The sequence below is a fragment of the Anomaloglossus baeobatrachus genome (genome assembly GCF_048569485.1).
Source record: "Anomaloglossus baeobatrachus isolate aAnoBae1 chromosome 5 unlocalized genomic scaffold, aAnoBae1.hap1 SUPER_5_unloc_2, whole genome shotgun sequence".
Classification (NCBI taxonomy): domain Eukaryota; kingdom Metazoa; phylum Chordata; class Amphibia; order Anura; family Aromobatidae; genus Anomaloglossus; species Anomaloglossus baeobatrachus.
The window spans coordinates 647,958-664,463 of record NW_027441795.1 but is presented as its reverse complement, the minus strand read 5'-3'; the positions used below and the strand labels follow the sequence as shown (position 1 = coordinate 664,463).

Here is a 16,506-nt window from a genome sequence, read left to right as displayed (position 1 = left end):
AGCTATGTATGTAACAGAGCTATGTGTGCATGTATGTAGTAGAGCTATGTATGTAACAGAGCTATGTGTGCATGTATGTAGCAGAGCTATGCGTGTATGTAGCAGAGCTATGTGTGTATGTATGTAGCAGAGCTATGTATGTAACAGAGCTATGTGTGCATGTATGTAGCAGAGCTATGTATGTAACAGAGCTATGTGTGCATGTATGTAGCAAAGCTATGTATGTAACAGAGCTATGTGTGCATGTATGTAGCAGAGCTATGCGTGTATGTAGCAGAGCTATGTGTGTAGCAGAGCTATGTGTATGTATGTAGCAGATTTATGTATGTATGTAGCAGAGCTATGTGTGTATGTATGTAGCAGAGCTATGCATGTATGTAGCAGAGCTATGTGTGTATGTATGTAGCAGAGCTATGTGTATGTATGTAGCAGATTTATGTATGTAGCAGACCTATGTGTGTATGTATGTAGCAGAGCTATGCGTGTATGTATGTAGCAGAGTTATGTGTGTATGTATGTAGCAGAGCTATGTATGTAGCAGAGCTAAGTATGTAGCAGAGCTATGTGTGTATGTATGCAGCAGAGCTATGCGTGTATGTATGTAGCAGAGCTATGTGTGTATGTATGTAGCAGAGCTATGTATGTAGCAGAGCTATGTGTGTATGTATGTAGCAGAGCTATGTATGTATGCAGCAGAGCTATGTGTGTATGTATGTAGCAGAGCTATGTGTGTATGTATGCAGCAGAGCTATGTGTGTATGTATGCAGCAGAGCTATGTGTGTATGTATGTAGCAGAGCTATGCATGTATGTAGCAGAGCTATGTGTGTATGTATGTAGCAGAGCTATGTGTGTATGTATGTAGCAGAGCTATGTATGTAACAGAGCTATGTGTGTATGTATGCAGCAGAGCTATGTGTGTATGTATGTAGCAGAGCTATGTGTGTATGTATGCAGCAGAGCTGTGTGTATGTATGCAGCAGAGCTATGTGTGTATGTATGTAGCAGAGCTATGTGTGTATGTATGCAGAGCTATGTGTGTATGTATGCAGCAGAGCTATGTGTGTATGTATGTAGCAGAGCTATGTATGTAACAGAGGTATGTGTGCATGTATGTAGCAGAGCTATGCGTGTATGTAGCAGAGCTATGTGTGTATGTATGTAGCAGAGCTATGTATGTAACAGAGCTATGTGTGCATGTATGAAGCAGAGCTATGTATGTAACAGAGCTATGTGTGCATGTATGTAGCAGAGCTATGCGTGTATGTAGCAGAGCTATGTGTGCATGTATGTAGCAGAGCTATGTATGTAACAGAGCTATGTGTGCATGTATGTAGCAGAGCTATGTATGTAACAGAGCTATGTGTGCATGTATGTAGCAGAGCTATGCGTGTATGTAGCAGAGCTATGTGTGTATGTATGTAGCAGAGCTATGTGTATGTATGTAGCAGATTTATGTATGTATGTAGCAGAGCTATGTATATAGCAGAGCTATGTGTGTATGTATGTAGCAGAGCTATGCATGTATGTAGCAGAGCTATGTGTGTATGTATGTAGCAGAGCTATGTGTATGTATGTAGCAGATTTATGTATGTAGCAGAGCTATGTGTGTATGTATGTAGCAGAGCTATGTATGTAGCAGAGCTATGTATGTAGCAGAGCTATGTGTGTATGTATGTAGCATAGCTATGTGTGTATGTATGCAGCAGAGCTATGTGTGTATGTATGCAGCAGAGCTATGTGTGTATGTATGTAGCAGAGCTATGTGTGTATGTATGCAGCAGAGCTATGTGTGTATGTATGTAGCAGAGCTATGTGTGTATGTATGTAGCAGAGCTATGTATGTAGCAGAGCTATGTATGTAGCAGAGCTATGTGTGTATGTATGTAGCAGAGCTATGTGTGTATGTATGTAGCAGAGCTATGTGTGTATGTATGTAGCAGAGCTATGTGTGTATGTATGTAGCAGAGCTATGTGTGTATGTATGTAGCAGAGCTATGTGTATGTATGCAGCAGAGCTGTGTGTGTCTGTATGCATGTATGATGTGTATCTATGTATGTCAGTGTATATGACTGTATAGATGTGTCAGTTCTATATGTATTTTTGTGAGTTTGTCTTTAAATATGTATGTGTACGTATGTGTGTGTCTGCGTGTGGATGGGGCCCACTGGGACTCTTCCTCCCGGGGCCCACAAAAACCTGGAGCCGGCCCTGCCCGCACTGCCTGCTGTTTAAAAATTATTTTGTGGCTGCCGCCACCCGCCGGCCGCCACTATAGCGGCGGGGTCCGGTGAGCGGCCCGATTTTTGCATATGGGCTGCTTTGGTTTGAGTTCCAGTGCTGAATTTCAGTCCCAGTCCGGCCCTGCTCATATGTAATGGAAATCAACTGTTTGGGTGCATGGCAGGGCTTGGAAGGAAAGGAACGCCATTTGACTACAAAATTGGCAGGAATCATTAGTGAACGATCTGTTGCGTTTTGAGACCCCTGAGGTGCCTAAACAGTGGAGCTCCCCCCCACAAGTAACCCCATTCTGGAAACTAGACCCCTCAAGGATTTTATCTAGGGGTATAGTGTGCATTTTGAAACCACAGGTAATTCATAGAATTTGATAACTTTAGGTAGTCATATTGAAAATTTAATTTTTTTCAGAAAAATGTTGCTTTAGCACCAAATTCCTCCTTTTTTCAAGAGGAAAGACCAAAAAATGGACCACACAGTTTGTTATCCAATTTGTTATTATCGCACTGATACCCCCACATGTGGCTAAAAAACCTTTGTTTGGACAAAAAGTAGGGCTCGGAACAAAAGGAGCATGATTTGAATTTTGTAAAAGTTGAAATAAATTGTAGGCAACATGTCGCATTTGCAGAGCCCCTAGGGCACCTATACAGCAGAAACACCCACAAGTGACACCATTTTGGAAACTAGACCCTTCAAGCACTCTATTCAGGGGTACAGTGAGAATTTTGAATCTACAGGTACTTCACAAAAATGTTGCTGTAGCGCCAAATTTCTCACTTTTAGGCTACTTGCCCACAATCCAGCGACACTGTGTCTAGGACGCAGTGCTTGTACTGCACAATGTAGCGTTATGGACGCAGTGACAACACTCGGCATCCAAAACGCTGCAAATCTTGATTGTGGGTGCACAGCGTAAAGAGCTAGGATGGATGGATGGATAGATGTCTAACACATATATAATGTCCTACCCCCTGCATATTCTAAGATGGTGCCCATTAGTGACTTTCATTGTGTTTTGCCTTGTATTTAGCTCAAATATAAATAAATAATTAAAGAAAATGACGTGGAGTCATTTTTGATAGCCAGCTAGGGTAAAGCAGACGGTTGCAGCATGTAAACCACAGCTGGCAGCTTCACCTTGGCTGGTGATCCAATTTGGAGGTCACCCCAGGCTGTTTTTTATAATTATTTTGAAATAATTAAAAAAAATATATCTGGGGTCCCCCTCAAATTGGATAACCAGTCAAGGTAAAGCAGACAGCTGTGGTCTGGTATTATCAGGGTGGGAAGGGCCATGGTTATTTGGCCTTTCCCAGCCTAAAAATTGCAGGCTGCAGCTGCCCCAGAAGTGGCGCATCCATTAGATGCCCTGGAGCGGTGGCAAACGGGGTAATATACAGGGTTGATACCAGCTGTAATGTCACCTGGCATCAAGCCCAGAGGATTGTGGTGTCATGGCATTTAAACAGATACCCGACATCACGAACCCAGTCAGTAATAGAAAAAAATAAGGACAACAAAAAAATGTTATTTGAAAAAATGCTCCCCAAGACATTCCCTCTCTCACCAATTTATTGAAAATAAAAAATTCTGTCCCACTGTAATCCATTTTGGAGGTCCCACGACGACTCTGGACCTTCTAGAACAGGGGTGGGCAATTAATTTTCCCATGGGGCCGCATGAGAAATTGGGATGGTTTTAGAGGGCCGGACTAATATAATTAACTCAGTTTTACCCAATACTGTATATAGCATATATACTATCCCTTCATATACAAACAGTAAGTTACGGACTGTGTGACCCCTCGTGGCCCTGCACGCACACATGTCCTTTTTTTCTCTGGCAGCACGGGTGTCACACGGATCGCACACTGATGTGATCTGTGTGACATCAGTGTGACAAATACCAGAGAAAACACGGGTCTTTTTAATAAAAAGATTTTCTATATGTACCTCTCTCCAGCGCTGCTGTCTCTGGCTCTGCTGCCTCTGGCTCTGCTGCCTCCCGCTCCTTATCGCTGGTAATTATACTCACTGAATATTCACTGCAGTGAGCAGCTGGAAGCAGGGACAGTGCTGGGGACCGCATCGCTGGGTGAGTATACAGGTGTGTGTGTGTGTTGAGAACCTGGAAGCCGGAGCATCTCGGGGACTCGTTACAGTTCCCAATGAACTCTGATGAACCCATGAAGCTGTAGCGTGGGTGTCGCAGGATGGTCATCAAAGTTCATTGGAAACTCTGATGACCTCCTGGAGGTCACTGTGCTTGCAGAATACTCACCTGTCCCTGCGGTGATGTCCTCAACGGTGCTGTGCCCGGTGCTGTCATCACGATGCTCCGGCTTCCAGGTCTTGAGTGCGGTGAATAATCAATGAATGAGCAGTGGTCAGGAGCGGGAGGCAGCAGAGCTGAAGAAAGCAGGTAAATATGGAAAATCTTTTTATTTCACAGACTCGTGTTTTCTCCTGTACCTGTCACATGTATGCAAACAGGTACCGGAGAAACGCAATCAGGCCCTGTAATGGCGGTATGGCGCTGCAGGGGGCGGGGAGAGAGCACGTGGTACCCGATGTAACTCCAGTACCACTCGCAGTTACGGGCTTTTCTCTCTGCACGCACGCACACATACATACACAGACACACGCACACGCTATATACATATATACAAAAACAATCCCCATATACTACATCACTACACCCCCATATACACCTGTAATATACATCACTACACCCCTATATACACCTGTAATATACATCACTTCACCCCCATATACACCTGTAATATACATCACTGCACCCCCATATACACCTGTAATATACATCACTGCACCCCCATATACACCTGTAATATACATCACTGCACCCCCATATACACCGGTAATATACATCACTACATCCCCATATACACCTGTAATATACATCACTACACCCCCATATATACCTGTAATATACATCACTGCACCCCCATATACACCTGTAATATACATCACTGCACCCCCATATACACCTGTAATATACATCACTGCACCCCCATATACACCTGTAATATACATCACTCCACCCCCATATACACCTGTAATATACATCACTACACCCCCATATACACCTGTAATATACATCACTACACCCCCATATACACCTGTAATATACATCACTGCACCCCCATATACACCTGTAATATACATCACTGCACCCCCATATACACCTGTAACATACATCACTGCACCCCCATATACACCTGTATTATACATCACTGCACCCCCATATACACCTGTAATATACATCACTGCACCCCCATATACACCTGTAATATACATTACTGCACCCCCATATATACCTGTAATATACATCACTACACCCCTATATACACCTGTAATATACATCACTACACCCCTATATACACCTGTAATATAAATCACTGCACCCCCATATATACCTGTAATATACATCACTGCACCCCCATATACACCTGTAATATACATCACTGCACCCCCATATACACCTGTAATATAGATCACTGCACCCCTATATACACTTGTAATATACATCACTACATCCACATATACATCACTAGACCCCTATATACTACACCTGTAAAACTACATTGCCATATACTACATCACTACACCCAAATATTACTCACCAGTTACCCCCCCTCCCCTCCACTCCCCCCATTGTCCCCTCAGGTTACTAGTCACCACTCACCTTTCCCTCCTCAGGCACCTCCGTACGGGCTCCCGCTGACATCCTTCTTCTCTTGTACGGCCCCCCGCTGAGCTGCTTCCTCTCTCCATAGAGGCTCCGGCTGCTGCATCTTCTTCTCCTGCCGGGGCGGGAACTTTTCAAATGACACACACGCGCGCCGTACTGACGACATCAGGGCGCGCGTGTGTGTGTCACAGAGAAAGTGCCGGCAGGAAACAGAGGACAGATTCCTGCATTCCGCTGCTGCACTGTGCGGTGCTGCAGTATCTGTCCTCTGTAACCTGCCGGCACGCAGCGTGTGATGAGGGCAATCTGACCACGGGCCGCCCGGAGCCTGGAGCTCCGGACAACAGGTCAGATTGCCCTCATCAGTGACCGGCCAGCAAGGACGCCCGGAGCCAGGCGGGCCGGTCACAGAGAGTAGGCGGGCCGGATGTGGCCCGCGGGCCGCCCCCTCCCTAGGTCTGCTCTAGAATATGGGGGGGGCACGCTCAGGGAACGTATCCCCCATTTTTTGGAAGAGCAAGCTCTTCATGTGAAAATTGTAGGTGCAGTAATCTGAGAATACAGCACTCACACTGCCCCGGTCCAACCTAGGGCAGAGTGACCTGCAGTAACCTCATACCAGAATATGAGAGGCACGCTCAGAGAACATGCCCCCCATTTTCTAGAACAGCAGGCCCTCCATGTGAGGAGTGTGGCTGCAGATTACTGCACTCATGCTCCCCCGGTCCACAGTACAGCAGCATGAGCAGCAGTGAAGTCAGCGTCCCTGATTGCAAGGAGCCAGCTGACAGCCGCTGTCTGCACATGCGCCACCAGCTTTCCAGAAAGAGGAGGAGGGATCATCACGGGGACCGGAGCAACATCCAGGTACCGGGGAAGACAGGGGGAAGGGGGGTGACGGGGGGTGATTGGGTATGACCTGGCAGGACCTGGGGACGACTTTTCGGTCGCATGTGACGTGTCACATGCGACAGAAATGAGAGGAAGAGTAAAGCGGCCGGCGTGCTGCTGTGCGTGTCGCCATCTTGCATGCTCCGGATGGGGGAAAATCTCTGGAATACCGGAGGGGTCCGGCGGACCAGAGGGCTCCGGTGTACCGGAGGAGGGTTCAGGGGGAGGACATTTCCCTCTGACCTGAAATGTTTGATCACTTTAGATCGGAAGGAAATTAATGCAGAGCCGGCGGCAGTTTTCGGTGCGCTTCGGTGCCATTTTGAATGTTCCGGAGGGGGTGGTGTGGGTGGTGGTATTCTCCAGTACTGGGGTATTGGGGGCACTAGGAGTTTAAATTTCTTTCTCATCTGGCATGTTTGATCACGTCAGATGAAAAAGAAATCAGTTTTACCAGACATTTCTTTTTTTTTACGTGATAGTCAGTATACGGTGTATACCGGCGATCACATTATCGGGGTCCAAAAAAAACACCCCGACTCATAATCTGGGTGGGTCTCAGCTACCCCCGGTAGCTGAAATTCCCAACATTTTTGGTCGCTGGGGGGTGCTACAGGCTTTTTTCGGCCTGACATCTTAAAGCGTCGGAATAGAATAAGCACCCTGTTTTTCCGCCGCTTTAAGTCGTATGGCCATCGTTATGAGGTTAAAAGGCTTGTTTCATTATGTTCTGTATAGAGACAGAATAAGGATGTGATATCCGAAACGCGTCCTCCTGCTCTATGCTTTGTGTACTTGACATAATGGAATTTTAACTACAATGAAATAAAGAAAAGATTTTTTACTTTTAAATTTTGGACCTGTTTGCTGGACAATCCTACAAAATACTGAGGAATTAACCTGCAGAGTGTAATTTTGCATTAAATCACACAGATTTGTGGGTAAATAAGTGGTTAGGATGTGAACAAAACATTTGTGTAGGAACATCACTAATCCCAGTGATCGGAAGAGAAGGAACGATCGTTCCTGTAACAGTTTTGGGGGTTCTTGTCAGCAATACACAATTAGTGTTTTATCAATTGCAATACACAGATTTTGCATTTGATGGAGTAAACACTGAACAATTGGACATTTCTTAATGTTTACATTTTGCTTCTAAGGCGATTTGTTTACCTGGACAGGATAAGGTGATCTATCATTCATGTTTCCATAATCATTCCTCTTGTCATGCCAGAATAGAGACTGTACAGACAATACATGATCTGGTGACCCCAGTAAGCCCAAATAAGATTTGTTTCCAGGTCATGTCTGAGACAGAAGCTGTTTCTGCTTTCTATCCTACTTGTGTACATAAGTCAAATTTACCTATGGGATTGTATTGTATAGAAGGAAATGTGAGATCTCTTTCAAAGAAGGAAGGAAATTTCAATATCACTTCTATAGGAAAGAGAAACGTAACGGTGTCCCCAGTACAATTCAATTCATCACAGATTAATGATTTCCCTTGGGATATGTGGACAAGTGAGATAAAGAAGGATAAAGGATTGCTAGATTCATTAACAAAACAATTAAAGGAAGCAGAAATTATATTCTGGCATGGACAAGGTAAACTGGATGATATTGAGCACGAATGGAACGCAATGTCAGGTAAAACTTGGTGGAAACGTTTTTGAAAATCAGTACAAACTTGGTCACAGCCTTCTGTGAAGACAGCAGTAGGGAATATTTTATTTATTCCTATTATAATCATATTTTTATTTGTTTTGGTTTGCATTATCTATCAAGTTATTGCAATGTGCAAAAGATATATAAGAATATGAAAATAGAGATGAAGAAAGAAGATAATATCCTAAGAGAAATGCTAAGACGCAAACACGACTCTTTGACAAAAAGCTTCATGTTGGTTGGTTGCCAATCAAGGTGTTGGCCCAGGATCTTCAAAAGAATGAATGTGATACGAATGGTGAGAAAATTAATTATGATTTCCAGGGATTCCTCAAAAATTCATTTCAGGGGGGATTGTAAAAAAATAAGGATTCATGAATATTTTAAATGAATCTTACATTTAAGCCATTATGGTTTGAATGTACAGGGTTAAATTTTAGAGTACGAATTGATTTTGAAAAAGCTGGCCGACCACCTGTTGGTAATTGTTCAGTATTACAGTTCAAGACTGTTTTCTCCTAGCTAGAACTGTAATTAGTTGCAACCTTGACAAGGAGACATATACATTACCGGCTGCCAGGACATATGGTGAACTAAAATATCCATAGTAAAGCCGTGAGAGTGTTTCAAGCTATGTGCAAATATCCATTACAACTAAAAGCTCATATTCAACTATCGATAATTGCATCATACAAAACCAAGATTGGAAATGAGTTGTATATTGGATTCTGAAGCTCACTGTAGAACCATGTTTAGTCACGAGTAGGTGAGTGATAGCCAAGGCAAAACAGTATATAAGCTGGCCACGGCTCATGGGAGATAGAAGGCTCTACCATTCTCACAAGGAAGCTGATGGAAGACTGCCAAGAAGCATCACTGCCGTGACATCACAGCTATATGTAAGATACAATGGACTCTTTTTAAATACTCAATCTTTCACTAACAAGGCATTATTTTACTGTATCATTTTTAATGATTTTTGAATTTTAAATAAACCCATGTATTTTACCTCATTTTTCTTCTCTGAATAATCTTTAAGTACTGGGCTGATTATTCACGTCAATCCTATTTTTAACAGGGATATAGTCGGGAAATAATCATGTTTATCTGAGAAACCTCTCTAGGGGTTATGTTATGGAACAATCTGTTTAGGGCGTTTACCTTTGTGCCTTTCCCTTTATCCCCTTTGGGACACACTTGTGTACTATTGTTTTATGATTTCTTCCTGTTTGTGGGATTGCTAATTTTTGCAATAAAGATATTTTATGGGGTATTTTGTCTTAGTGTTTTTTTTTTATTTGAGGACCCCTTGATTATCTGCTGTATATATTATACCCGTGTGAGATCTTTGATGCACAACAAGATCTGATTTCCGAATAAAACATTTCCCACACTCTGAACATGAAAATGGCTTCTCCCCTGTGTGAATTCTTTGATGCTCAACAAAATGTGATTTCTGAATAAAACATTTCCCACATTCTGAACATGAAAATGGCTTCTCCCCTGTGTGAATTTTCTGATGTCTAACAAGTTTTGATTTCTGAATAAAACATTTCCCACATTCTGAACATGAAAATGGTTTCTCCCCAGTGTGAATTTTCTGATGTCTAACAAGGACTGATTTCTGAATAAAACATTTCCCACACACTGAACATGAAAACTGCTTCTCCCCTGTGTGATTTTTCTGATGCGAAACAAGATGTGATCTCTGAATATAACACTTCCCACACTCTGAACATGAAAATGGCTTCTCCCCTGTGTGAATTTTCTGATGTCTAACAAGGACTAATTTCTGAATAAAACATTTCCCACACTCTGAACATGAAAATGGCTTCTCCCCTGTGTGAATTCTTTGATGCTCAACAAGATCTGATTTCCGAATAAAACATTTCCCACACTCTGAACATGAAAATGGCTTCTCCCCTGTGTGAATTCTTTGATGCTCAACAAAATGTGATTTCTGAATAAAACATTTCCCACACTCTGAACATGAAAATGGCTTCTCCCCTGTGTGAATTTTCTGATGTCTAACAAGTTTTGATTTCTGAATAAAACATTTCCCACACACTGAACATGAAAACTGCTTCTCCCCTGTGTGATTTCTCTGATGCGAAACAAGATGTGATCTCTGAATATAACACTTCCCACACTCTGAACATGAAAATGGCTTCTCCCCTGTGTGAATTCTTTGATGCTCAACAAGATCTGATTTCCGAATAAAACATTTCCCACACACTGAACATAAAAATGGCTTCTCCCCTGTGTGAGATCTTTGATGCCAAACAAGTTCTGATTTCCGAATAAAACACTTCTGACATTCTGAACACGAAAATGGCTTCTCCCCTGTGTGATATTTCTGATGTAAAGCAAGATGTGATTTCTGAATAAAACATTTCCCACATTCTGAACATGAAAATGGCTTCTCCCCTGTGTGAATTCTTTGATGCGCAACAAGATGTGATTTCTGAATAAAACATTTCCCACATTCTGAACATGAAAATGGCTTCTCACCTGTGTGAATTTTCTGATGTTTAACAAGGACTGATTTCTGAATAAAACATTTCCCACACTCTGAACATGAAAATGGCTTCTCCCCTGTGTGAATTTTCTGATGTCTAACAAGGACTAATTTCTGAATAAAACATTTCCCACACACTGAACATGAAAATGGCTTCTCCCCTGTGTGATTTTTCTGATGCTCAACAAGATCTGCTTTCTGAATAAAACATTTCCCACATACTGAACATGAAAATGGCTTCTCCCTTGTGTGAATTTTCTGATGTCTAACAAGTTTTGATTTCTGAATAAAACATTTCCCACATACTGAACATGAAAATGGCTTCTCCCCAGTGTGAATTTTTTGATGATTGGAATTTTGGACTTGTTTGAAAAGAACAGGTGATAGATCTTTCCTAGGAAGGACTGAAGGTATATCTGGCACAACAGCATGCTCTTCATATGTAGCATGTGTGATACTTTGATCATCTGTTTTAACTTCTGAAGATATTACAGGTCCATCTGAACTCCCGATACAGTCATCTGCTAAAAATAAACACAATGTTATTATTATTTAATAATATTTTGAACATTTTTTAAGCCATAACATCAGAAATTAAATTAGAAATAAATGTATTCTGAATCTGTTTTCCAATTTCGAGATCTAAGAGTTACATCTTCGTTAATTCGGACCGCCCAATCCTGTCTCCAAGATATCCCTCCAGTAGCAACAGTTCTCTTAAATGTCAAACAGTAAATAATCTGAGTGACTATCACAATGTTACTGCAGGATAACAAGGGACAGGGGGCTCCTATACTGTCGCTCATGCTAGGAGACCTTAGGCTATCCCTAACCTCTGAATTACCCCTGAAAGTAGAGATGCCAGAGTCTTGTGTAGAGATGAGCGAAACGGGCGTGGTTCGGCTCGAGTTCGGTTCGCCGAATCGAGGTCTGGTTCGCGTTCGGTTCGGCGAACCGGTTCGGCGAACCACTCGAACCCCATAGGAAACAATGGGAGGTAATCACAAACATATAAAAACACCTAGAAAACACCCTCAAAGGTGTCCAAAAGGTGACAAAACTCACAACACAACACAAACACATGGGAAAGTGACAAGAACAAATTCTCATGCGAAAACAAAACAGCTTGACGAGGAATAGGAGGATGAGACACAGATATAGGCATGGCATGCCCTTCTAAAATCATGCAAAACACCGCAAGGGGACTCCAAGCGGAGTCTCCCTTTTTTCCAAAAATTTGGCCACACAGAGACCCACCCCTTCAGTGGCAGCATTTGTGCCCCAGATGTACACTTCACAGGTAGATTTGCATCAAGCACATTCAAAAATACACAAGCATTTACTCTCCCCAGGATGACACCGGGGTAGGTAGCAAAGTCTTTGCTGAACCATGACTTGTTCATCTTGGCTCCTTTTTAAAAACACAGCAAGCAAGGGTTACTCCAAGCGGAGTCTCCCTTTTTTCCAAAAATTGGGCCACACAGATACCCCTTCAGTGGCAGCACTTGTGCCCCAGTTGTACACTTCACAGGTGGATTTGCATCAAGCACATTCAAAAATACGCCATCCTTAACCGTCCCCAGGGTGACACCGGGGTAGGTAGCAAAGTCTTTACTGATCCCAGATCTGTTCATCTTGGATCATTTTTAGAAGCACAGCAAGCAAGGGTTACTCCAAGCGGAGTCTCCCTTTTTTCCAAAAATTGGGCCAAACAGATACCCCTTCAGTGGCAGCACTTGTGCCCCAGTTGTACACTTCACAGGTGGATTTGCATCAAGCACATTCAAAATACACAAGCATTTACTCTCCCCAGGATGACACAGGGGAAGTAAATTCCTTGTGGATCCATGACTTGTTCATTTTGAAGCCCTAAATGAGCAAGGCTCCATTTGCAAAGTCATGGCATCGATGTTCATTTGGTGATACTCCTGTATCATCCTCTCCAGCTGTTGACTATGTGTCAGACTTGTTGTCTCTGGTGGCCTTGCAAAGGATGGTCTAAAAAAATTATGAAAAGATTCAATAAAATTGCTGTTACCAGCACCAGATACGGTGCTACTGGTATGGGTAGACTGTTGAAGATGACGAGACCATCCCATGTTTGTCGAGTTACAACTGGGAGATTCACTCCGTGCACCACGGGTGTTTGGTGGAAAAGCCAAGTTAAGATCGAGTAACAGCTTTTGCTGATACTCCTGCATACGTGCATCCCTTTCTATGGCTGGAATTATGTCACAAAATTTGGACTTGTACCGGGGATCTAATAGTGTGGCAAGCCAGTACTCATCATCACTTCTAATTTTGACAATATGAGGGTCATGTTGGAGGTAGTGCAGCAAGAAGGCGCTCATGTGTCTGGCGCAGCCATGCGGACCAAGTCCACGCTGTGTTTGTGGCATAGAGGTGCTAACTATTCTTTTTTCCTCTGACATCTCCCCCCAACCTCTTTTAACTGAAATTTGACCAAGGTCTCCCTCATCCGCTGAGTCTTCCATGTCCATGTACAGTTCGTCCTCCATTTCTTCATGTTCTCCTGCACCTTCCTCAACATTTCGCTTGCTACCATGCGCCCTTGTTGATCCCTGTCCCCCATGGTCCCATGCCTGCCGCCTTGGTGATGATGAACATCTGGACCTTGGTGATGTTGTTGTCTCTTGCGCATATGAATCCTCCTGTAGTTCCTCCCCTTCCTGTTGTCCCACCCCCTGAGTCCGAATAGTGTTTAGCGTGTGCTCCAGCATGTAAATGACTGGAATTGTCATGCTGATAATGGCATTGTCAGCGCTAAACATATTCGTCGCCATGTCGAAACTGTGCAGAAGGGTGAATAGGTCCTTGATCTGTGACCACTCCATCAGGGTGATCTTCCCCACCTCTGCATCTCGTTGGCCCAGGCTATACGTCATAACGTATTGCACCAGGGCTTGGCAGTGCTGCCACAGTCGCTGTAACATGTGGAGAGTCTAATTCCAGCGTGTCGGCACATCGCATTTCAGGCGATGAACCGGCAGGCCGAAAGACTTCTGGAGCGATGCAAGTTGCTCAGCTGCGGCGGTTGAACGGCGGTAGTGAGTAGACAGTTTTCGTGCCCTGTTCAGAAGGCCATCTAGGCCGGGATAGTGTGTTAAAAATTGCTGGACAACAAGGTTCAACACGTGAGCCATACAAGGCACGTGTTTCACCTTGCCCAGGCGAAGGGCCGCACCCAGGTTTGCAGCATTGTCACACACTGCCTTACCAGGCTACAGGTTGAGTGGAGACAACCATTTACCAAACTCAGTCTCCAGAGCTGCCCACAACTCAGCCGCTGTGTGACTCTTATTTTCAAGACATTTCAAGATAAAGACCACCTGATGCCATTGCGCTCTGCTGCCAGCATAGTAATGAGGGGTGCGTGATTCCTTCTGCGCAGTTACAACGCTGGTGGCCTGACCAGGCAGGTTTGGGGCGGAGGTGGAGGACCCAGACAAGGTTGAGGAGGCAGAAGCAGTGGAGGAACTTAGACAGACAGAGGATTGACACACAAGTCGTGGGGACGGCAAGACTTGTGCAGCAGACCCTTCACCATCTATCACCATAGTTACCCAGTGCCCAGTCAGCGACATGTAACGTCCCTGTCCATGCTTACTGGTCCAAGTATCGGTGGTGAAATGCACCCGTTCACACACAGAGTTTCTCAAGGAAGCGGTGATGTTGTGTGCGATATGCTGGTGTAGCGCAGGCACACCTTTCTTAGAGAAGTAGTGGCGACTGGGCATCTGGTACTGGGGCACAGCGACAGACATAAGGTCTCTAAAATCCTGTGTGTCCACCAGGCGGAAAGGCAGCATTTCGGTAGCCAAGAGCTTACAGAGGGATAAAGTCAACCTCTTAGCTTTGTCATGGGTCGCAGGAAATGGCCTTTTATTTGTCCACATCTGAGGGACAGAGATCTGGCTGCTGTGTGTAGACGGTGTTGAGTAGGGTGTCCCTGGAAAAATGCAGGTTTGTGAGGAAAGTGCAGGCGTAGACATGATGTTGCCTTCATCCAACGTTGGTGCTATCGATGTCTGAGAGAGCTGTACACATGCACTTGTTTCCCCTTCCAAACCAACTGACAACCTACCAAGCAAAGTGCCTGTTGCGGTTACTTTGGTGGAAGTTGTGTGTGGAAAACCAGGTGTGACAGCTGTCCCCACAGTCCTAGAAGATGAAGAGCGCCCGGATGCACTGGAAGGGGCAGGCGGTGGATGGTCCGCTCCGCTAGGCCGCATTGCAGCATGGTGAGCTTCCCACTGGGACATATGATATTTATTCATGTGACGATTCATGGAAGAAATTGTCAAACTGCTGATGTTTTGGCCTCTACTAACAGATTCCCGACAAATTTTACAGATCACATGATTTAGGCGATCCCTTGCAAGGTCAAAAAAAGACCAGGTTAGGCAAGGCTTAGAGGGCATGCGACCTGCTGAGCCCCCCCGACTAGTGCTCAGAGGCAGAGTGGTGGCTGAGGATGCAGTTGTAGATGTGCTACCAGTACTCCTCCTCTGTCCAGGAAGGCGCAAGGTAACTTCGTCGTCAGTTGCATCCTCCTCCACCGCCTCTGTTGACCTCCTCGAGTGCCTGACTGTGGGTTGACAGTAGGTGGGATCTAGAACTTCCTCATCAATTGTTGTGTTTGCACTCCCCTCACCCTCAGACCGATCCGCTTCCTGCCCTGACCGAATATTTAAGTTGTCATCCCAATCTGGTATCTGCGTCTCATCGTCATCAGTATGTTCCTCATGGTCTATAACAACAGGTGTTACAGTTTGTGAATAAGGATCAACATTATGCTCAGAAATGTGTTCCTCACGGCCTGAATATGAGTCACACAGGTTCTGGGCATCACTGCAGACCATTTCCTGGTCTGTACTCACTGTAGCTTGGGAGCAGACCTCTGATTCCCAGGCTATAGTGTGACTGAACAGCTCTGCAGACTCAGCCATCTCTGTTCCACCATACTGTGCAGGGCGGATGGAGACTTGAGAGCTGGGAGAAAGCAAGTGTGATTGGGATGACAACTCAGAGGACTGGTGATTTTTGGATGCGGTAGTTGAGGTGGAGGAGAGGGCACTTGTTCGACTACTTGAGATCCATTCAAGCATTTTCTTTTTTGGGCAACATCTACCTTTGTTCCAGTTCTTCGTGTCCGTAAAAAAGGGAGCACATCGGATTGTCCACGGAAAGTAGTGAACATCTTACTTTTGCTGGAAGATGGCCTATCTTCAGCAGATGTTAATGGAGCTTTGCCACCTTCCCCACGGACACAAACTTTTATCCTTTTCCAACACGCCTGTTCACCTTTCCACCAGCATCTGTCATTTTGCCACTCATTTTGATTGAGACAAGATTGTGCACTTAAAATGTGGTAGTAAAAATTGAGAGGTGGTGTAGATTGCAGCGGTGGTCTACCTTTATTGACAGCAGAATAAACAACAATAACTATCCCCAAC

At 44.3% G+C, this 16,506-nt stretch overlaps 1 protein-coding gene across 1 annotated transcript in view; it reads right to left on the bottom strand.

Annotated features, from left to right (window-relative positions):
- LOC142258950 (uncharacterized) overlaps nt 1-16,506 on the bottom strand; it is a 97,796-nt gene that overhangs the window by 65,038 nt on the left and 16,252 nt on the right. The window contains exon 9 of the mRNA XM_075331502.1: nt 9,847-11,553. Within this exon, the coding sequence (XP_075187617.1) occupies nt 9,847-11,553 (1,707 nt within the window). The remainder of the gene's footprint in view (nt 1-9,846; nt 11,554-16,506) is intronic.